Raw genomic sequence first — 24,105 nt, forward strand, 5'->3', positions numbered from 1 at the left:
TTCGTCGCAATTTTACAAAGTATTTAACGAAACAAAAATATATATTTCGTCGTAGAAAAATAAATTTCCGATTAATTATCACGTTTCGTAAATAAGAAAAATTTATAGAAGGAATATTTATTATTAGTTACGAAGCGTCCGTATTTGATAACATGGCGACATCTATGAACGTACCGATTGCTTACAAAGGAAGTTAGCGTTTGTATTACCTGCTGACTTCCTGTTCGAATTCGTGTAACTTGTTCCCCATCGATAACTTATCGAATACTGGTATTTTTTGTATCGCTAGAAGATAATTAGAAAAAAAAAAAAAAAAAAAAGTATAGAAATTTTCAATATCCTCCTTATTCTCCTTTTTGTTCAAAATTTGTTCAAAAATCGAAATTTCATTCTTCGATGTCAACAAGAAAGAAAAAAAGTATCGAAATTTAGAAAAAGGTCACCGATGATTTGAACTTTACGTTTATTCGGTATATTTCTTTATATATTAGTACATGTGATATTAAGGACGCAGTAATATATTAACTGAACATTGATTCTTGCAGGGTTTTCGTCCCCGTCCGCAAGAACGAGACATCGATACTGAATATTTACAAAAATACAAAAGCTTACAAAACATCGACTACTATACAACGTACTCTTTTTTATCTAAACTTCTCTCTCTCTCTCTCTCTCTCTCTCTCTCTCTTTTACTCTCTTTCTGATCTACACATCGAAAACTAACACGGATTCCATCAACGACTTGGCAATTATTAGCTCGAGCCCCTAAATAATCTAATCGATGCTTAGGTCCTTTTCTATAAAATACAAAAATCAGACTTGTAAGTTTCGCGGGGCTGAAATATCAGAAATTGCGCCCCAAAAGCCCCTATTGGTATGTTTCTTGGTATACAAAAAGCGTGTCGTTTCTCAAAAAGGATATTTAAATAGAATTCCAATAAGAAATTCGTCGAAAAAATTCATCGTGTAAGAAATTCTTTTATAGTCTTTCTCAAAATTGTAACAAGTCTTATCGTCCTTAGGATCGCGTTGCGTTTTCTTATTGTTCGTTATTTCTCCTCCTTGGTCCTGATCTTACTTCGTCGAAGTTTTGCGAATCACTTGTCATCAAACTCGGACTACCTTAACGAATCTATTAATGACTATATACAGAAAATAATCGCGTGATAATTCTTGTATTGACTCGTAACGTAAAAAACGCTCTTTTAACAATGTACAAACCGTGTGCTCGCTCACTTGTTCGATTTTCCAAATTTTTACGCGATTTTGGTCAGTTTTAATTGACGTGTGCGAATAATCGAAAATAAAATTTCCGGTCGATTTCGAAAAAAAGAAAGAAAAAACAGAAAAGAAAAACAAACATCGAAATTGCATTATAACATCGAGGCGTCGTTAATCGACCTTGGTCCTATATATAAATTGAAAAATTGTGCTGTCACGGGACAACTTCGTTCCTCAATTTTTTTTTCTCTTCTTCGTTTCGTACAACGTCGAATGAAATCGCAAATTGTGTGCAAAAAATAATCGTAAAAAAGAAATAGAAGAGATTTCAATGAGAACATATATGTATATGTAATATAATGCAGTTTCGACACGAATGTAATGAATCGCGAGCGAAGAACGAGGAAGACAATTTTATGTGAATTAAACAGGAATCGCATTGTGAAAGATAATACTACGTGAACGATAAAGGAATTCTTTTTTTTTTTTTTTTTTTTTTTTTCTTACGAAAAACGAAGCTTCGTAGTCTTCATTTCTTTTTACTCTATTTACACGGTTTCTTACTTATCGTATCGTATCTGTTATTCCCTCCTCTATCCCTTAAGGAAATTGATATCTTTCAACGCGACTTGTCTCGTCTGTATCACATATCGTTTTAATCGTAAAGTGATTTTCCAGCGACATTCTAGTCACCGATCCTGACCCCAGCAAACGTCCCTCTCAGTGTCTCTCTCTCGAATCTTCCCTATGCGCGCTATGTCTACGCGATTCTTGACCGCTGGGTGTCACGGGTCGACGCTTCGATCGTTTGAATTTCGCGATATCCTCCCCGAACACGTCACCGGTTCGAAGAGCCGATATCAGGTCGTCGAATTCGCCTTTATTGTCGTTCTGCCCGTTGCTGTTCGCCTCGTTCTTCTTGCTCAACGAGATGCTGTTCAGTATCCCTTCGCGAGAATTCTTTCTCTCCATCGTTCTTTTTCGAAGCTAAAACAAATTGATTCGGGCAATTAGCAACACGAATACGAATAATTGTATTAATCGTTGCTCACTTCTTGCTCCTGCTTTGCCCTACGCTCTTCCTCCTCTATCTTCTTCCTCATATTTTCCACGTCTTGCCTGGCCTCGGCCAACGCTTGCAGAAAGTTCTCGAAGATCCCGAAGAACTCGTCCGGTTGCACGCCCGCCGAATCCTCGCCGAACAATCTTACTGCTCGATCGAACTGAGTTCAGAATAGATAATTTTGCGTGAGTACGAGTCCAACAATCGAAATTTCGAAAGTTACTATCGAAACTTACTCTAGTCTTCATATCTTGGAACAGGTCCTCAGCTTCCGCCAACCTACACGTAGCCTGCGCCTGGAAGTCTCTCATCGCTGGCAAGAACATGTCTCCCTGGAGCACCTGAGATTGACCACGATGGAATTCTAAGAAAAGAGAGAGAGAGAGAGAGAGAGAGTTAAGAATTCGTTCAGTTCTGCGACAACAAGAAGAGGTTATGAAATCAATTTTACCTATCTCCCTTTGAACATCCTGGAGACCGTTCTTCAAGTTAGCCACCTCTTTTTGCAGGTCAGCCATACTGACTCTGGCCGCGGTTCGAACATGCGGCATGTCCTCCTCGATATCCAACACCTCTCTGAACCTGGACTCGAGGATCTGGACCAAGTAATGCAACAAAGTTGTGCCCTTGGAGCAAGACGACTTGGTATCGACTAGACGGTTCAAGGAGGCCAGGCGGAAGCCGCAAGCGTTCCCGCGGGCGTTCCCGCGATTCACGTAATTCCCTAAAGCCAAGACCAATTCGAGGAGCTTTCTGAGCCGCCGGGATCTGGCCACTTGTCGACTAGCTTCGAGGACAGCTCGCATTCTAGGCGTCAATTCCGCGATACTTGCGGCGAATTTCTTTTTGTAGTGAAGGGATCGTAATCTTTGCTCGTAGTGCGGCACTCTGAAACGTGAATTGTTGTCACTTCTTGGAACAGAATTTCAGCGAATATTATCTCCGACCACGAAACGTCGACGATATCGACGGAACGTACGATAGTTGCTGTACCTAATTCCTTATCGATCAAATATTTGCTATTCGTCGACAAAAAAAAAACGTTATCTGCAGAGGAGAGAAAAATGTATCGGGAGAGGAGGAGATATATACGTACTTGGATATTTGGTACAGGAAACAGTCAGCCCTGCTTTGAAGCTCTTTCTGATGCATGTCCAAGAGAGCAGCCTCTTCCGACGATGGAATATATTTCAACAGTTGCTCGACCATGTCTATGTGCAGAATATTCTGCTGGTCCATAGAGAGGATCGTTCTTGTGATTTCGTTGTCGGACATTTTCAATTTCGACAACAAGATCGTACAATTCTGAGCTCTCCTCGAATCGATGACCGACATTGTTTTTTTGTTCTTGCCTAAGGTTCGTAGATCTTCGATCGAACCCTCCGCGGATACACCGTTCTTTTGATAAGCACAGAAGATCTTGTCGATCGACTCTAGATCCATGACATTGTACAGTTTCGTGTCGTCGAGTTCCGACCATATGGTGCCCTGCAACTTTTGCTCGGGAATCTTGGACCAATTGAAGGACTTGAGAGGGTTGCTCGGTTGAGGAACATTCTTGATTATCTCCACCTGGACAGGATGGGTATTATCTCGAGTTGCTCGAGAGAGATATCGAAAAAGTCGAGAAAATTGATAACTCGAAGACGGTAAAGATCGGTGGTTACCTTCATTGGAGGGGGAGCTGCAGGCATCAAGCAAGGAGGTGGCGGAGGTGCCAGGGGTGGAGGTGGAGGTGGCGGTGGCATTGGCTTGGCCTCGACTTTCTCCAGGACTTCGTCCTCCACGATCTTAATGGTCGCTTTGGCATCGTCCGGTAAACTGCCAGAGGCCACCAATTGCTCCAACCTCTTCCTCTCCGATTTTTCGTTGTTTATCTGCCGTGACAGGGTCTCGAGGTTGTCTTGCAATTCCGAGATCCTCTGCTTGGTCTCTATGTGCATCGACGTCTCTTTCTCGAGCCGTTCTTTGACCCTCGCCAAGCTGGCCTCGATGTCTTCCTAGAAAGTCAGTCATCGGCGTCGCAGTTGAGAACAAGAGCGGTGAACGACGAATTTGGGCAAGACAACGAGCGATAATTACTTTCTCCTGTGTTCTCAGATCCAACTCCTGTTCCTTCTTGGCCAATCTTGTCGACATGTCCGAGTTTTCTCGCTCCAACTCCTCGGCCTTTTTCCTAGCCGCGACGAGTTCTTCTTCCTTAGCGAGCAGGTGAACGATCTCCTTCACGTTGATCTCGATCGGCGCCACATCGGGATTCCTCGTCACACCTGTGTCATTACCTTCCGACTGAAGAACGATCTGTTGCACGATCCGGTCGAACAACAGCCAGTGTTGAGGATGAGAGCCGTAATCGACTGAAAACAAAACCGTGAATTAGGAATCAAATTTTCTCTCTTTCTCCGGAGTAAGAGAGGAAGGGAGATGATGTCTCACGAGGTAACAGAAGGCAATGTTCGAGAAGACTCAATAGGTGAGGATACGCCGCAGTGTGGCTGAGCTTCCTTCTCAAAAGATCGAACATCGCAGTGGCGCTCTTCGTGTCCACGTGCTCCTTCTCGAACTTCCTGGCCAGCTCTTTCTCGTCCTCGTTCCTCACCATCTCGAAGAAATCCAGATGTCTGTCCAACGTCTCGTTCTCGTACTTCCTCAGCTTCTCGATGATCGGCTGTATACCAAGCATCAGCAGCTCGTATCTCAGGTGCAGCCTAAACTCCAACGTCACCTGACCTGGCCCATAATTCAGCACCGCATTGATGAACGACATAATTGCTGTTTTTAGAGACAGATTGTCCTTGTAGATGCCGAAATTCTTGTCCAAGTCGTTTATAATACTTTGGAAACGCGTTCTTTCCGAGTGATACTGCTGGAAATGGAGCATTGCTTCGAGCACCTTCCGATGACCACCTGGGACCAGGCAGACTGCGCCCAGAATTTCCAACACGGATATCTTCGTCTTAATGTTTTCAGTCGCCAGCGACTGAGATATCGTGTTAATGGCGGTAGGGTGGGCCAACACGTGCGCTCTTCCATTCTGTAAACCAGTTTTATTCGATTAAAAAACCTAAAATTCTTCGTTCGGAAACGAGATCGGGGATGGATCGTCGCAGGTTTCATCACCGAATTATTCATCAACGCCTTCAAACATCCTATCACGCTCGTGTGCAGATTGCTGTTCGCCGCTTCCGCGTCCATTGTTCCAAGAACTTGCAACAGAGCGTTCAATCCATCCAGCTCTATGAATCTTAGGACGAAACTGTGCGGCTGCGTCCTCAGGGCCGTCTTCAGGGCTTCGGTCTGACGCATTTGGTTAGAAACTTCCTCGCCCTCTTCCGGAAAAGGACTCTGAAAATTAACAATTCATATAAGTAAATATAATTCGTACGATCGAATAAAACGATCGATCGCTTCCAAGATTATACACTTGGTTTTCACTCACGCTAGCTATCGTCCTCAGCCTGTTGATATAATCTTCCGGATCCCCGCTCAGGTCGGTGGTCCTGAGCCCACCGTTCTCCAGCGTGCCGTTGCCTTTCCTGGAGCAGTATATCTGCCACTTTTTGTTGGCCGGAAGTGCCAGAACCGCCTGCCGGTTGGCCTGGGTCAGGTCCAACTCGTCCACCAATTCGAGGAACATCTTGTTCAATTCCTCCTCGGCGGGCATCGGCAGGGTGGGCGTCATCGCTTGAAGCGTGAGCGTACCCGTGTGCTCCACAACGCAATACGTGATTTCCGGTGGCTCGTCATCCTGGTGGCCAAGAAATAAAATCGTGTTTTCAGGCTCAATCTGTGTTTCCAACCGTTGCTTTCGCGGATAATCGTTCGGGCTTTCCTGCGGGCTTGTTTTTTTTTTTTTTTTTTTTTTTTTTGCGGAATACGAGAAGAGACTGCTACGACGACGACGACGACGACGACGACGACGATGATGATGATGATGATGATGATGATGATGATGAAAGAGGCAATAAAGCGATTGTTACTTCGTTAAACGTGAGGGAATTTCACGGGGATGTTACTTCAACGATTATGGTTGGAAACGTTGAAAAAAGTTTTAAAAAATGGAAGAAAGGATCACGGAATCGAGTTCGTGAGTTTCGTTTTATTATCTCTTTATTTTCGACTTTCCGCGAAAAGTCAATTGGGAACGAAGACGATCGAGGGTATGTAACCAGGTCTTGACCTTATTGAAGACGAGCCTCGGCATTAAATCGTTGGAGCCGGCTGCTCGTGGTGAACCAACTTTGCACGTGTACAGTGCGTGCAATTGACGATCATGGACGAGGAAAGACACGTTCAATTTTCAATTTGAATTTCGATGAAAAATTTTCCCCCGAAAATTGTATACGAAGTAGCGAGGAAAATTCGACGAATTTTCAAAGATATTAAATTACGTGACTTCAAGTTCAATCATAGAATTCGCGATTCTCGAAAGGATGATCGTCAATGTCTCGCACTGTACCATTCTCCTCTCTCTGCCTCTCCCTCTCTCTCGCTCGCTCGGCTCAGAAGCAGCGGCAGCAAAGGTCAGGGGACCGGCTCGGGCGCTGGATTCCTAAGGTACTTTCACACGTGACTAGGAAATTACCTATTCACGTACACCGGTCCGTCGATATATTCCTCGCAAACATCCCGACAAACGCGCGCGCCGCCTCGAATATCTATCATTAGCCGCGCAACTTTTCGCTTTGGGCTTACGCGACGGCCATCTTTCGACGCGGTCTACAATCGGCCGTTATCACCCAACCGAGGCGATTGGAAGAACTGTGTCGAGATAATATCCGGTGCGAGTAACTGAGAAATGTTAACAGGTTTAATGGCGTATTGACGAGCGCGTCATAGGACTGTCCACGCCGTTGTTTGCACAGCCAGTTCCGCATCGGCGTACGACGCTAGACAAATACTCTTATCTAACAATCGTAATTCCGATCCCTCGTTACTCTCTTCTTATTGTGTGCATCATTCGATAAAAGTAATATCGAGATAGAGAAAATGTACGAATTTTATTCGTTTCTCTTCTTCGACGAGTAACGTGGATTAGAAATAAAAAGCAAAGCGAAGCAAAGAAAAAGAAGGGAATGAATTTAAGAATTATTATCGAGCTAATACTAAATTTCTCCTCGAAAGTTCTCCTCGCGAGGGCCGGCATCTCTGAATTCGTTCCAGGTTAACGCTCGCGGCGCGTTCACGCGCGAGGCCAGCACGTGAACGCGAAACAAGAGGAGACGCGATAAAGCGTGACACGCGACCGCCTCCCGGCACGCACACGTGAGCGTACCAGTAGAAAAAGGCGAAGGAGGTCAGCCAGTTTGGAGCTGGATTCGCGAGGTTTACGCGGCTAGCCTCTCCTTCTCTCCCCCTCTTTCTCTGGAACGGCCGGCCACGTTCCACGCAGGACGAAAGTCTATCCTCCGTGACGAATCTGTCGCGTAAATAACGCGGATAGATCCTCGCCGCGAAGAATCGAGGAGGCAATCTACCACCGGGATAAGGTTTCCTCGCTTTGAGCTAAGCGACTCGTGCGGTGTTCACACGTGATTGGATTTATTGCATGGGAATTGCGGGGGAAACGTCATGTTCTACGGGGATAAACTTTTATCCTTTATCACACGCGCCAATGAATTGTCGTTGAAAAGGGAAGAGAAAATTCGTTTTTTCATTTCAGGGAAGAAGAGAAATATAGGAGCTTCGATTATCGTTATACCGGTATATTATTTAGAAATTCGTTGGATAAGTGTCGTGACAATTATAGAGTATGCAAAATTGAGATAAGATAAAATTCTAGTACAGTCATTTACCCGAGTTGACCTAAAATTGATTGCTAGAAAAAAAAAATGGTAAACTTTGGACTCGATCGCGATTTCCAATTAGATACAAATAGTTCAACGTGGCTACGGTCAATCTACAGATCGAGCATTTTTATATAGGTAAAAAGCAAGTTGAAGTCGCGCGTGATGCGAACGACCACTGAATACCGTTCCGTGTACTACAGTTTCATATGCATATTTTTCTTTCTCTCTCTCTCTCTCTCTCTCTCTCTCTCTCTCTCTCCATCTGTTGCGGCTTGATAACAGGCGTAATCCAAGGCAATATCTCGGAAGCAACGTTATGTTAACTGTATAAAGTGACCCGATTTACTGCAACCATGTTATTCATCGGTTGCACGCGATGTGATTTATTCGTAATCGGCCTATACGGAACGAAAGCGAAATATCGAGTTGTGCACACGTTCGTGCCGCAAACTCGTTTCGACGATAATTCCCCTTGCAATTTTCAAGGGTCTCACCTTAGACGAGCCTCGGAATTTTAACATCTCGCCCCGTCTCGAATCAATTATAAATCGAGCGTAATCGCGTTGCTCTCGAGATAGTTTGGAGAGGTTTTTTTTTTCTTTTTTTTTCTTTTTTTTTTTTTATGTAACGTGTGCCTGCCGTCGATTAGAAAATAAAATATGCGTACGTAAAGTTATTTGGATATACGTTAATTTCGTACAGACAGATGTTTGATTACGTCAAGAGGAACGAAAGTCAATGAATATACATGTGTGGAATTTACATACGTATAATCTTGAAACTTATCTCTCTACGTGTTCTCCTATTCCGAATGTGTTGTAATGTTCTAAAAATAAAAGAAAGATAAAATGCAATTTGTTTTTTTTTTTTTTACGTTTCGTGTTCTTGCATAATAGTTAAAAACATCTTACGAAACGGTAAAAAAAAAAAGAAATGATTACGAAAAAAAGGAGAAATATAAAAACGAAAAAGGAAAGATTCCTTATTCGTCTAAAAATCGAATTCCCCGGACCACCTAATAAGTATTTCTCGCGCGGATCGTTTCAGGTTTAAGGACACCCACGCGCGCGTGGGCACGCAGCGTCGGGTAGGCTGTCAACGTAGTAACGGAAACATATTAAGCGCAATGAGACTTGCAAATATGACGTATTGCCTACACTCCGTCAAGTTGCACGGCTATCTAGAAGCCCGCTATCTAGAAACCCGTTTGATGATTTGAATAGACACATTTTTCGATGGTCCAGGAATAAATTGCTCGTTGTTGTCACCCGGAGAGAAGAGAATGGAATCGAATCGATAGTAGGTAAAGGCAAGACGATTGAAACTCGAGGTGCAAGAATACCAAATAATAGGTAGATCGAGAAAAATGGATGGTTGGAACGGGTGTTGAAGTAATTCGGTAAGGGGAAGAAAGTCATTACGTCCGTGTTTCTATTCTGCATCGAGAGAAGAAATTGCGAGGGCTTAGAGTGGACGATGGGAAACAACGTCGGTATTTCTCTACGGGGATAGTACATATGTTTCTTCACAAGCGTTGGCTGGATCCGCAATAAACGTGGTTGAAGTGGTTCAGAAGCAAGAAATTCTCTGGAACGTGATCGCGTCAAACTCGCCGGCATTAGCATAATTTTTTTCTCTTTCTTTCTTTCTTTCTTTCTTTCTTTCTCTTTTTTCGTCCAAGAGAGGAATAGATTCCGCGAACTAAATTTCTTGTCAAACTCTCTTCTTTCCCTCTCTTTACGAGCTGCTTGTGTACATCGCGGGACAAATAATCCTCTCTCGAAGGAGGAGCGTTTCGAAGCTCGAGCGAGAAATTCCGAACTAAACTGGGCGGAATGAGGTTGCTTAGAGGGATAATTTAACCGTCGTAAAACCGAAAAACCTGGAAACAGATTCCCCGAGATATTGTGCCACGAGAAAAATTTTCCAGCGACTTTGAAGTCGAAAACTTGTGTGGGATCCCGCGAGAAAATTGCTCGCCTCGGTTTCTTGGCGATGAAATTTACCGCGAGCGGAGAAGCTTAAGAGAGCTCCCTTGGAACATTCTACTGCTTTCTCGCTAATTAAATGGATGGTGTATGAGGATGACTGTACAGTTATTATTTACTCACTTTATAGATGAGAAGGTAAGAAAGACAGAAAAATACAACTCGTAAATAAGAACTTTATCGGACGAAATTACGAAATAACAAGAGAATAACAATTAGAGATACGTTAACTCGATAATATAATTTAATATCCCAGATACAACTTTCTCTCGTCCCTCTCTACGGGTTGTATACAATGCATACACATCAATATTTCCGAGTAGAAAATTTTCAACACACGCCTCCCTGCAAATACGTTTTCTTCTCGTTTCTACTCGCTTGCTCTGCTAAGATAGCAGAGATCGAGCAACTGGAACGATGAAGGAAGAACGAGCGAGACCTAAAAACCGTCTCCTAGATAGGGATACAAATGGAAGCAAGCTCGATAGCGAAAAATCTGGCGATGGTCCAGCATTTCCGTGCGTTTTCTTCGAATATAAGCGCATATAAATTCCAGCATCGTCGATAATTGAAAGCGTCGCCGCGAAACACGTAAAGAACGCCGTGTTCCACGAGTCTCACACGCGATACCGATCGTTGGTGAGACTTTCGAGCGAGCCGCTTGCTACCATCTATGGGTGCATTCCATCGGATCTCTGACTTCGACAGATCTGCCCATGGGAAAGAAAAAAAAGAAGAAGAAGAAGAAGAAGAAAAAAGGGGAACTGCAAAAATCCTTGGAGGATGGTGGAAACGCGATTATGTTCGACCGAGGTGTATCACCCTCCCCTTTTCCTCGCCGGACACGCCCCGCAGCGCTAGGGTTGATCGGCATAATGGAATCCTACGGGTCATAGGATTCGCTCAAGGACGACTGGATGGGAATCGAGATGGATTCCTCGTGGAAGTACACGAGGTATACACGAGGTGTTTCTTTTTTTTTTTTTCTTTCCTCCTCTTCTTCTTTTTCTTTAATTCGATTCCGTGGAATTGACGCTGGTCTCGTCTCGAGGTTCGCGAAAGAACGCGAAAGAAAGGTTTGCACCGAAGGTGGATGCACCGATATGGAAGACTCGAAGAAGAAGTTGATTCCACGAGTCTTTCTGGTCTAGTGGCTTGGAACTAAGCAAGTTTCTTTCGTATGTATATTTTATCCACAATGTGAATTCCTAGGAAGAAGGAGGAACGGAAGAAGGCCGTTCAATTTTCAAGATCGAGACGCGAATTATGAGTCGATTTATCGATAGCGCGATCGCACTATCGATTTTGGGATCGATGGTTCAAAGGATATCCCGCCGACGTTTAATCGAAGAGTATGATAAGATGAGGTGAAATAAATAATCGTGGCTCGTTAATCGATTAATTGGCTGTCATTGATGTTCCGTTATTTTTTATTAGATGCTTGGAACAGTTATATAAACAGTGAGACGAGTATTCAATTTTTCATGAAAAATGACTGAATCACTTGTGTATCACCAATTTATCTTCTCCCAATTTTCTCCCTTTGTACCTCGAGCAACAAGACGTCTCTATCTATAAAACGTTGCATGACCATCCCGTCACGCAAAGGTAATCACGTTCGTAATACTTCTTCGATGCACTTTTTAATAGGTGTGCAAGAGCGTTGGAAGGTGATCACCTTCAAGCTTCATCGATTCTGAGAAGGAAGCCGGATTTTCTCGACCCTATCCTATCCACGGGGTGGACATCCGTATCGTCACGGGTCACGCAGTCAAAGACTCTCCCCCCCTCCCCCCATGGATAATTTGTATGAGGAGGATGCAACGATCCGTGACAATGCGATCTCTTGGTTCGCGGTATTTCGAGCATCATTGCGCATCTTTTTCGTACACGCCCCGCGATAGCCATTGAATTATTTATCGCTTAACGGAGACGGAATAATATATCGCTTTGATTTCAGTTGGTGCCAAGATTTATTGGAACTTATTCTTCCTTCTCCTCCTCCTCTTCTTCTTCTTCCTCTTCTTCTTCTTCTTCTTCTCAGATTTACAACAAGCCATTTGCCGCTACGGCTTATCGAGAATCGGTAGGAATGATCGAAAAAGGAATCCACTATTTTGAAGAAGTACACGAGCCTCTACGAGTCGCATGACTACGCGGAATTCGTATAAGGCGAGGCGTCTAAAAACTCGTCTCTCTCTCTCTCTTCTCTTCTTCGCGTAATTTTAATTTGTCGATAGTCGTTTTGGCATAAACGGAGAAACAGAGAAGAGGATATCCCCTGCGACGAGGCTTTATCTTTGATAGCCTACGGCAGAGAGAACCGCGCAAGGCCGTTTTAGCGGGGAAAAACACGCGTCGAGTAACGCCAAGAATCGTTCCAGCGTATTGTTCTTAGCGCCACTTCCGGCGGCATTCAGGTTCAGAGGAGATCGTGACCGATCTATAATTCCCGCGCGATAATTGCACGCGCACGCGCGCTCGTAAAGCAACCAGGAAGGCTCATTAGAAGGCTCTAATGACTTAATCTTCGACGCTTTCCATTCCGTTTCCTTCACTTTCGTCCCCAACTTCCCTCCCCAAAAATTATCTCATCCATCTCGATCGACATGTTGGCGATCTTCTTATGGCGAACGAAGAAAACGACCGGTCTCTCCTTCGACGGGTTAGAAATCTTGCAAGCAACACGTCACGAGGAACCGAGTTCCCTTTCGGGATCGAAAAGTCTGCAGGAATCTCGACACGAGCGCGCCGCTTTTGCATTGCAGATGTCATCCGGGAATGCTTTGCATCATTTATGGGTGTGCGTGCCTTCGACGATAATTTAACATGGCGTCATCTCTCCCTCCTCACTCAAAGCTGATCCATCCTCGAATTTTCCTCGATCCCAAACGAGGAGAAAAAACGCGGCCTCTCGTTCCAGTTTATATTTATATCTCACCTTGAGTTACGTAACCACTTCTAATGACGATCTTGTTTCGCAGAAGTGGTTTCGAGGCGGTCCTCCGATTCGAGCGAACGAAGAATGCGGAAACGTGGAGGTAGAACGGTTTAAGGTAAACGCGAAATCTAGCACCGACACGATTCTGTTAATTGTTATCTTTTCGACTGAATTATGTTCGTTTTTTTATTTTTTCTTTTTTGTTTTTTGTTTATTTGAGGATACAAGTGTCGAGAGTGTTTGCGGAATGATTGAAGGAGGATTAAGAAAGGATTTGCCGCGGAGATTGTGCCGCCGAAAGGAAAGTTCTTATCGATGATACGTATTCTGTCGGGGAGATATCAAACATGGAACGTGACTTGTTATTTTTTTTTCCTTTTTATTAAAATATTTTTCGAAACGAGAGGAAGGAATAATGATTAGAAACGACACGAGAGATTAATATTTACTTCCTGAAACAAATTACTTTCGAGTCAAGGAACGTAGAGAGAAAAAAGAAAGAATAAAATAAAAATTTATTCGAATGATTATTCGATCCTTGTTTTATGTTCGAGCGTTCCAGCTAGACAAATTATGTAGCGATTTGTAATCGCAGCAAAGTCTAGTTAGAATGGAGTTTCTAATCGAAGCAATTCTCATTCTTACCTGAAGGCAACCGCAGAAGGACTTTTTCACTCGGGATGGCATCGTCTGACAGCGACCCACAAATTCCTTCAAGGGCTGTGGACTCTTCACTGGACAGCTCGGAATCCTCTGCAAGCCAGAAAACATTCCGATTACTTAATCGAATCGTGACGTCTGTCTCGCGATCCCTAAATGAATCGATGGACGTTCGAGAAATTCCACTCTGAAAATCGAGTTGGGAAAATGCGGGAATATGAGCGATTCGATCATCGGGATGTAGAAGCGCGTATCTCTGAAAAGGAAAATTCACGCACTCGCCTTTCGCTCACATTTTTACGCTCCAATATGAATTCCTATATGCGATATCACGCATATTATAAAAAAGAACAGGTAGAACAACTTGTTACGAAGATAGAACGTAATGTTGCCTTTGTGTGACGGTGTCGTAACGGTTTGTGTCATTCGTGTTATTCGAAAAAATTCATTCTATCTTCTGTATAAAATAATTTAATAGAGAAAGTGATAAATAACACAAATAAAAGTATTTTCAACTTGACGAAATTATAGCCGAGGGATGAATTCATCAAGGTCGGTAAAAAGTAATTATTCAATGTGATATTGAATTCTAATAAAAATAATTCCTATACTCGTCGTTTCACTGTACTTTATCTTTTTCTAGGATTGGATTCACAAATCTCCACCTTCGACGCAAAATTTCCGGCACAATCACAGAATTTAATTCGTCACGCTCCCTGCATATCGATTTTTCAGTAAAATTTTCATTCATACGCAAACTTTTTACGTTTCGTATAAACATTTATTATCTTAACTTTCATCGCACTACTCGCATACGAATCGTTCCAATTTTTCACTTCACCGATCTTCACCTACCGCGAAGAATTTCGACCATCCTCCGTCCTGTCCTGATTCCGGACAGGATTCGATGGCCTCGTGCTGCTCCGTCATGCGAATCTTTCTTCCACGGGTCACCAAAACGTGAAAAAAAAAAGAAAGAAAGAAAGAAAGAAAGAAAAAGAAAGGAATCGAACGCGATTCCTCCTTCTGATCGCGATCAAGAGCGCAATTAACCGTGAATTTCACTTTTGCACGTTCTCGAGGCGCGAACTCGCGAGACTGGCCTCTTGGCTGTCGACGAGCCGAAGAGGCTCGAGTCGACAACGAGGTCGACCCAACGCAGTCTCTCTTATCGTGCCGTCAAATTTCTTATCGCCTCGCTTAGGAAAAATAAAATGCGCCTGTAATTTCTGACAGCGGATTATCGCGCAGGTATGCGCGGTCTTCAACCAACAAGAATCGATAAACGATCGTTTTAGAATCGAGACCACGTTTTGGAATCCTTCGTTGCGCCACGTTTCGTCTGTCCGTGTTTTTTTTTCGTTCCTTTTTTTTTTTTTTTCTTTTCTTTCTTTCTACAATAACGAGAGATAGGAATGATTATCGATATTCCCGATAACTAGACGGTTTTCAACAGATGGTGCATCGTTATCACGGGTGCGTTATCTCTTCGCCAACTGTTCGTCCTGGCAAAACTGTGAGTCCAGACATTGGGAAAATATCAACAAGAGAGAGAGAGAGAGAGAGAGAGAATGTCGGAATCACGAGGGATTAATTATTCAAGGTCGTAACGATTCATTATTCTATTTCTAATTCACAATTCCTCGAATTAGAATCCGCTTTACATTTTCCGAAGCGACTTTCGTTCTATCGAAGAATAATTGTACTCTCGATTTTAATTTGACAAAAAAAATTATCGAATATTCCGCGTCAGAGAATTTTATCCCGTAATATCTTCGAGATTCTCAATTTTTGCATGCAATGGTAACGAGAAAAGTAAAATTTGTGATCTTAAAGTACATATACGATCACTTTCCACGCAGAGAGAAAATTTTGTATCACTCTCCACCCACTCCATTCCCTTCCAAAGATTAATACGAACACCTTTAACACCTTTCTCCTCGAAAGCATAAAGACTGATCAGACACTGGCTAATTTTCCTCGATAAATTCACCGCGTGTGACGTTTCCACCGGGGACAATGTCGTTTCCTTTATTTCACGGAACAGCTGTCGCCCCGAGGTAATTGTAACCTTCTCTATGAGCCGTTAGCTCGAGCCTGGTGTAACGAGAATGTTGTACACGCATAACTGTCGTTCACAACCATTCACGGGTTGTGCGATGCGCGATGCTACGCGCGAAATTGTGACGACTCGTTTCGTTCCGTGTACAAATCGTATCGTATCGTTTATGGATCGTCGTGGAGATCGTCCTTCGTGTATCGTTTCGCTTCGAGGTTGCAAAAATTCGATTCGATGCAACCGATGCGTGACTCGAGATCGATCGAAGAGAATAGGAAAAAGGAACTAACCTGTACGTTAGTTGCTCCGTTTAGGGAAGACTCACTGCCATGGACACGAAATGGAATTCTTCGCTAGGTAAATGGTTCCTCGAACGCGAGTGTTTACGGGACACGCTTGTAAACAGTCTCGACAAGGCTGGTGCACGATTTAATCTACGAGTACCTAAATCGCTTCCTCGTTACGCATCGGGACACGATACAGCCTGTCACAGGTTGCAGATTCGCAATTGTAAATACAGGCCGAGCAGCGATTCTCATATTGTTATCGTTAGGTAAATAATACGATTCGATGATAGTTTTTGCTTTCGCAATCTCGTTTTGAATGGATGTGGAAATGGATATTTCTAAATTTCTGAAGCTTCTCTTTCAAATTCATCCTTTAACTCTTTTGCACTCCTTAATTGTTTTCTTTTTTCTTTTATCTGGCAACAACTTTTTAATTCATTTACAAGATAGATCGAAAAGGAAGTTTTCATCTTAATATAACGATACTAAGAAATTAAAATTGTGTAAACTGGAGAAATATAACAAATATAACAACAATTCAGTCTTTACTAAAAATTAGACATTTTAAACATTTTAATTCGACTTTTGGAGTTGATGTAAGAAATATGATGTCGAGCCATAAAAAAAATTGCATTAAATTCTCGATTAATATCTCTTACGTATTTTCCTTATTTAGAATTCGATTACAGAAAAAGACGATTGAAATGAATTTTTGATTTGCAGCTTATATTTCTGCGTGAGTTCCAGTTGCCTTCGATTTAAATGAAAACGATCAAACGGAATTTATCGTAATTATCGAAATTGGCGATAAAACGGAATTTATCGACAGACTTTCTCGATCAATCAAATAACATAAGAGGTCTAATATCGTTTGCATAATCGCGTCAATGGTGCAACGCATTTTGCAACCGTCATTTCTAAGGAAAGCAAATCTCGAAGTGATGGTGGGAGAGGAGGAGAGGAGGAGGATCGGGGATGGAAGGAAAATCGCTCGACGGTCGCTCGATTGAACTGTCGTCGCAATCGAATGATGGGATTTGAAAGGCGGCGATTAATTCTTCGCTTCATTAATCGGCGGGATGAAGCGCGCGAGAAATCTTGGAACGGGCGGATTTTCTCCGTCGTATCCTCGATAAAAGTCGGCTGGAAAGCGCGGGTTCTGTCGATGATCGTCCTCCTCCTCGTCGTCTCCGCGTGAAACGAGGCCTCGCGGGGCACAGGTGAACTTTCGAGTCTCGTGAATCGACACACGCGAGACGTGTGATGATACTCGTTGTCGGCAGGAGTCGGTGAAACGAGGGCAATCGCTGCATTCATGACAGTTTTTTTTTTTTTTTTTAATCAAGAATATATAAAAAAATATCGACTGAAGCGATGGTGTGATTTTACGGTTTGAAATTTATCTGAAACGATTCGAAACGTCTTCAGAGTGAGGACAACCCTCGAAAGCTAATATAAATATCTCAAAGATATTATATTACAGATAGTGGATGTAGAAAAAGCGAATGAAATAAACATTCGATAATTTCTTTAATGAAATTAAAGAACGATCGTATATCTCTTGCATTTATCTGGATATTGTTGCGCTTAAAAGAACGAGACTAATTAAAACTTGGCTCGAGCAAAAGTCGACCCTATTTCTAGAATCTATTCGTATATTAATCAACATAAGTATATTTTATGTCACACGTAAGTTATTATCGCGACATTATCAACGTGTAAAGGTAATCACGCTATTCTATTCTTTGTTAACTTGCGAATTGTTAAACAATTTTTCGTACTCTACAAGGTTAGAAAATTTCGAACAAATTGTATTTTAGGAAAGTGTGATTTTATACTTTATTAATACAGGAGATATATAACCGTTCTTCTACATAATTTCGTTAAAGGGAATAGATGATTGTGACAGTTTTCTTAGTTTCTCCGACTAAAAGAACATCCTGCATAAAAAGATCGGCGCTCGTTGAGCCGATCGTTCAACCGCCACCTCTTCATCCTAGATGATCTAATAACTTAAAAAAAAAAAAAAAAAGGAAGAAAAGAAACGCGAAATTTTAAATCGAACGATGCACAGTTATGCACAATGTGGAGGAATGTGTGTCAGCGTCTGTAAAATTGCGTTCAATCACGATACGCGTACCGGTTATTACAAAGATTCCATGGATATATTCTCTCTTTTCCCTCGCTTCTTTGATCTCTTCCAGAAATACACCCGGTTCCTGTGCAACTGGGATCCACAGTATCCTGAGAACACGCGATTCTGGAATTCGTGGTATTCAAAGAGGAATTTTCATTTTATACGATATAAATGATACACGAGGAAATACTCGGCTCGTTGCGTGGTCTCCGCTGCGGAACTAAAAGTGTGGTGAAAATTCGATCGATACAATCCCGATACAATATGAACGAGATTACATCTATCGACGGCGATCAATGAGAAACATTATCGAAGATTAATTATTGTAACGGTTACGTGGAATACTCGATCGAAATATGGTGTATCGTTCGCCGAGAGAGTTTCTCAAGAGATCGGCTCAAGAGTGGTCGAAGAAAGCGGGCGATCGAGGCATGCCTTTCGATTATGCATCGTGCGTGCGCAATTATGACATTAACCTTAGAAGAGAAACTCGGCGGAATGGAGATTCTAATTTCGATCGGCGTCGGCAATGGCGCGAGCCGTTTCATTTCGCTTGATTTATATTTAGATAGAGCGATGTACAGAGCGATCGAGGGCAGCTACGGATCGAAGTGTTAAATGGATAGGATAGAATCTGCGTGGCTCGCTTCGAATTGCTACGCGCGGTGTCTGGTTGAAATTAAAAGGCTACAAAGGCAATTTATCCGTGGAAACAACGTTGTAGCGATCACGATCCCCTCCTTCGAAAGTAGCTTGTGACATTTACGCCGAGCTTTCGTTTCGCTGGAAACGAAACTGGGATCGATTTGAGATGGAACAAATTTCTATTCGATCAAAACTTCTTAAATCGAGTTCTCATATCAATATTGTTTCGATGCGTGTTTTAAAACGAAATCTGATGATGCTACCTCTGATCCCTCCTTATATCATACAATCTTGTAGAAAATTGCGAATCGTCCAACCATTTCTATTTATCCGTCATCGTGGACAAAACTTGGAAAGAGAGAAGAAGAGAATCCGAGACACCGATCGAAATCGAAATATTCGATTTTAAGAGTTAAACTGAATTGAACTGAACGGAAGGAAGAGAGAGGAAAGAGGCAACGAGAGCATCACGTCGAATCTCGCCGGTACCGGTTATCGGAACTTATACTTCACGTATCTCCGGCCATCAAAGATTTCGACGTTAAACACTCTCGTGCAATTTGTCATTGTAGATTGCCTCGTGAATCATTCGAGAATGTTAATTGCGAACGGCGTCATTAGACAGGCTGCACGCGATTACTCTCGATCCGTTCGATACACGCTTGTATCGGATGCACGTTTTCACAAAAGGAGAACTGAAATAACGTTTAATCGAGATACGAGATATCTTCGTCTCTTCTCGTCATTTTCGTGTTGTGCAACAATTTTGTAACAATTATTCAACAGCTACAGCTTGACAGCTTGATATCAATGGACGGTTTTGATCACCGATGGATAAATGGACCGTCAATTAGATGTATTTCTGGGATGGAATATTATTTTATTACAAATATTTAGTTATTTTCCAAAGATAAAAATAATTTAATTGATCGAAGCGAATTTTTTTAACTTTCTTGCATCGATTATTTCTTTCGTTTCGTTCTAATTTCAACGAGTTTTCTTTTTTCTTTAAAAGATTTTAAATGAAAAGGAAAATCCAGAGACAAGCTTTCCACTCCCCTTGAAAAAGACATAAATCCAACGATTTACGGTTGGAAGGAGAATGAACGAAGGACGAAGAAGCGTGGCATATGTTTAACAGGTTGGATGATCGGTGAAGAGAGTTGAGTTGAGAGAGCGAAAAAATGTTTCTCCGATTTCAAAATTTGAATCCAGCCAACCAAGGAGTAAGAAAAACATGTTTACAGATTAAGCAATACGATATTTTCCATTTGCATTGTGAAAATTTGGTTTTCCTAAAACGGTCATTTCCAACCGTTCATTCGAAGGAATGACGTTTCGGCTACGTGAACGCGTTATCCAACCAACGAGTTTCAAATTAATCGGCATTTCGATGTCAAATAACAAAGGAGCGTGTTCTTTTCATCGCCGTTCATTCCCTCGAACGTTTTTTCCCCTCCGCTGCAAGCTCATAAAAGTGAACGTACCAGCTATAACGGATAACAAGAAAATCGATACTCGGTGTGTCCGACTCCGGTTTCCATGGGCGGAAACTCAAGGAATTCCTACGTTACGATTTAGACTATTTACCGAGCTAAAACCGAATTCCGTCTAGGAATCCAAACTGGCTTCCCTTTGATGGTATAAACGCGGCTAAACTGAAGAGAATTCCGTTTCTCCTCAGGAAGAGGTAAAAAAACAGGAATCGGATCGTTCCCGTTTCTCAGAGAAGTTCTGTTTGCCAGTTCGAGAAACAGTATCGCGTAAACACGAAACAGGGGGGGGGAGAGGGAGAAAGTGAGGAGGAGAGCAAGGAGAGATCTATTCTTCTGTTATGCCGAATGATTGCGATACTCGCTCCGGATATGGAACGCAACGCATCGACCGGTTCGAATCGATAAGAGAGAAGGGCGCCCAAAAAGTTTCACTCGCCGAATATCTTTGGTGAGAGTCCGCGTCGAAGAGAGAGAGAGAGAGAGAGAGAGAGAGAGAGAGAGCAAGGAAAAAAAATACCTGTTCGAACAGGAGGAACGGAGAAGGCGATAATTCAACTATTTTTTATCGCAACCATTGTTACAGCACGTTTCACCGCTTATACTCGATTGCATCTCCATATATGAAGATACATTTGAAGATTCAATACAATATTTCGATCATCGAAAAGATGAATGATTCTAAAAGTCGGTCAAATTTTATACCAAGAATGTGATATTTATGCTTCTTCCGAAAACTGTTTCGATCGCGATTTTTTTTTTTTTTTTATTATTAGAATCTAATCAGATATAAGGCTCGATGCAAAATTCTTTGCGCCTGGACGAGTGCATACGAATGGATGGCGTGAGGAGAACCGTTCAAAGCAACTGATTCCATTTCTTTTTTTTTTTTTTCCTCCATCTGCTCGTATAATTTTTAATTAAAGTCGGGGATGCATAGAGAATGCAGCTTGACGAAAGTCTCTCTCTCTCTCCTCTCTTTTCCACTTTGCTTTAACGCATGTAAATTTTCGTTCGATGAAGGCTATTTAACATTAATTAGTTAGCGGGATTCAATTAGACATAATCGTAGCATATTCAACGGGGACGTTGATATAACGAGCAAAATTACACGCACCTCTGTCTATCGTATCTTTTCTCGAGATTCGGTTTTCACTTATTTATAAGAATCCTCATAAAAAAGATTCTCATAGATTCTCTCTTTCGATATCGATCTCATTGTTAATAATCACGATTTCTCCTTTCCATTACGATTCCCATAACAGGTTGGCATAAATGTAACGAGGAAAAAAGACGAGAGGAAAAAGAGAAAATTATTCCTTAAAAAAAAAAAATCACCGCATCAAGGACGATTAAACCGTATAGGACGAGATTCCGCAACGTACAATTTGCGCACGACTGGACGAGTCTCGACATGCCTCAACACGAAGATCGTCCACATCTCGATCATCTTCATCATCGGTTCGTTAATACGGTGTTAGATTTCGAAATTTCCCCGAAAGAAGCGTAATATTCTCGTTCTGAATACGAAACGATATTTTTTTAAGCCAGCGCGTGCTCTCGTAGCAATTTAGCTATCGCTTTGGCGCGGATAGTGGTGGGCAGAAACCCACGAGCTTCGTACTCGGAACATGCGAGTATCGAGCCTTTGGGCGATTCCTCGGGCGAGAAACGATCGAGCCAAGCTTGAACCAGTCGATCGTAACGAGGTAATCGCTAAACATCCAGCAAGTCGAACCCGGTCAGAAAGCGGGCAGAAAAAAGGCCAGATAGAGCGCCAGATCATCGACACGGATAACTATATAGATATGCGCGTACGATTACAGAGTCGGAGCGATTTTCCAATGCACGGCGAAATTCACTGTATAATTTTATACCGGATGATGGATGTCGTCGTGATCCCAGGCACACTTTATTAATCCGGTTGGAACACGATTATCATCGGATTGTCGGTTGCTGTTGCGCTTCGATTCCACCGATCATTAATCGACGGAAGTGAAGAGATAGATTCTTTTTTATTTTTTTATTTCTTTTTTCTCGAGGAATCCACGATCATGTAACTCATATTTCCGTTGAGGAAACGAGGGCAAAAACTGCATGGAGATGCACGGGGTATAAACGAGATTCTTCGTGGAGAGAGAGTGGACCGATTTCTTTGATTAAATCGTTCGTAAAAATCGATAATCGAGCAACATTACCAAATTCAGCTTGCCCATCTTCTCCAATACAGTGTCCATCGTTGCTGCCACTCGATGATGATCTTCTTCTCTTCCTGGAAACGAGTATCTTCCTCGACGGGTCAATGCCTTGCACGAATCGATTTTTTCCCGGGACGATCAAGATTTTCCCACAACCACTGACAAGTTACGCATATCCAACTTAACCGAACGTTCCTCCAACCGCGTTTCAGCGGAATAATTTCACCAAAGGTTCGATCTCATTCGAAGTAGCATTCGAAGAAAAATCCGATGGAACCTCCAGAATTCTACCGGCTCCCATGAAAGGAGGAAGCCACCGATCGAGTTTCAATTATATATCCAAAGGATTCACGAAAATTCTTCTTCTTCACCGATGCCTCTTAATATTACCCTGTTTACCTCGTTCTCGGCGTAATTATTTTAACAACCTCCGTTGGCGAGACTGAATATTAACCTCTCCTCACATTATTCTCGTTCAACGCACCGAATTTCCTTCCTTCGAATTTCCTTTCACCACTCGTTCCGTTAACAAACATACAGGGAGGGGAATAATAAAGAAAAGCAAGAAGCGAAAAGCGTTTCGGTTCGAGGAGCGCTCGTGGCGGGCATGGAACGCGAGAGAGGATCGCGGCTGCGGAACCTTCTTGCTCGCGATTGTAGGTTGAACTGCCAGGTGAAAACACAACACCTCTCAACCTGCACAGGTGCACACAGAGAGCCTCCCGACTTGAAAGGTAGGGGGGCCTACTTGGCTACGGGGAGCTGCTCACCACGTATACCTTAATCTTCGACTGACCATCCGACCGATATCGTTTAATGCCCGGAAGAACAGTGGCCGCGGAAGCGAACGATGTTTCCACGCTTCTTTGCAAAAATTTTTGACACGATAGGTATAATTCGTGTAAGGAATACGATTAAACGTTCCGCTCTACTATCTTTTCAAAATTATATCGATTCCTTCGTATACGAGATGATTTTTAATAAATCAATTAAAGACTCGAACAGTGTTTCTATGTTTCTTTGGACAAATTTTGGACACGATATAATTTAAATATAGGCAAATTTTATAAGGAATACGATTAAACGTTCCGCTCTACTATTTTTTCAAAATTATATCGATTCCTTCGTATTACGAGATGATTTTTAATAAATCAATTTAAGACTCGAACAATGTGAAATTTTACGATACGATATAATTTGTATATACGCAAATTTTAATAAGAAATATGATTAAACGTTTCGCTCTACTATCTTTCCAAAATTATTTCGATTCTATTCGTATAATAGACGAGATGATTTTTAATAAATCAATTTAAGACTTGAACAATGTTTCCACTCTTCTTTGGACAAATTTTGAACATGATGGGTATATATACGCAAATTTTATAAGGAATACGATTAAACGTTCCGCTCTGCTATCTTTCCAAAATTATCTTTCGATTCTATTCGTATAATAGATGAGATGAGTTTTAACAAATCAATTTAAGACTCGAATAAATGTTCATTTTTAGCATTTTTCATTTCACGTGTGTCGCGTGTCCTACGAAATAAAATATTAAATAAAATCTCTCGAAGACAATCCAACGACTTTCCAATGTTTCTATCGATCGTTGATTAAACGAAA

The 24,105-nt window shown here is 42.1% G+C and overlaps 1 protein-coding gene across 4 annotated transcripts in view; it reads right to left on the bottom strand.

Annotated features, from left to right (window-relative positions):
• Positions 1–446: 446 nt before the first annotated feature.
• DAAM (disheveled-associated activator of morphogenesis-like protein) overlaps positions 447–24,105 on the bottom strand; it is a 46,745-nt gene continuing 23,086 nt past the window's right edge. For 2 of the 4 annotated variants that reach the window (XM_086905227.1, XM_086905229.1), the window contains exons 2-12: positions 13,648–13,755; positions 5,724–6,032; positions 5,405–5,629; positions 4,721–5,318; positions 4,367–4,641; positions 3,952–4,284; positions 3,381–3,856; positions 2,736–3,172; positions 2,521–2,648; positions 2,274–2,444; positions 447–2,208 (exon numbers count right to left, since the gene is read on the bottom strand). In XM_086905227.1, the coding sequence (XP_086761353.1) occupies positions 1,942–2,208; positions 2,274–2,444; positions 2,521–2,648; positions 2,736–3,172; positions 3,381–3,856; positions 3,952–4,284; positions 4,367–4,641; positions 4,721–5,318; positions 5,405–5,629; positions 5,724–6,032; positions 13,648–13,689 (3,261 nt within the window). In that variant the 5' untranslated portion in view covers positions 13,690–13,755 and the 3' untranslated portion in view covers positions 447–1,941. Of the gene's footprint in view, positions 2,209–2,273; positions 2,445–2,520; positions 2,649–2,735; positions 3,173–3,380; positions 3,857–3,951; positions 4,285–4,366; positions 4,642–4,720; positions 5,319–5,404; positions 5,630–5,723; positions 6,033–13,647; positions 13,756–14,517; positions 14,758–22,481; positions 23,150–24,105 lie in introns of those variants that run through there. The other 2 variants (XM_086905221.1, XM_086905233.1) reach the window with 2 other exon arrangements.

The sequence above is a fragment of the Apis florea genome, unplaced genomic scaffold (genome assembly GCF_048593485.1).
Source record: "Apis florea isolate Af1SG1 unplaced genomic scaffold, ASM4859348v1 contig_1615_pilon, whole genome shotgun sequence".
NCBI lineage: Eukaryota > Metazoa > Arthropoda > Insecta > Hymenoptera > Apidae > Apis > Apis florea.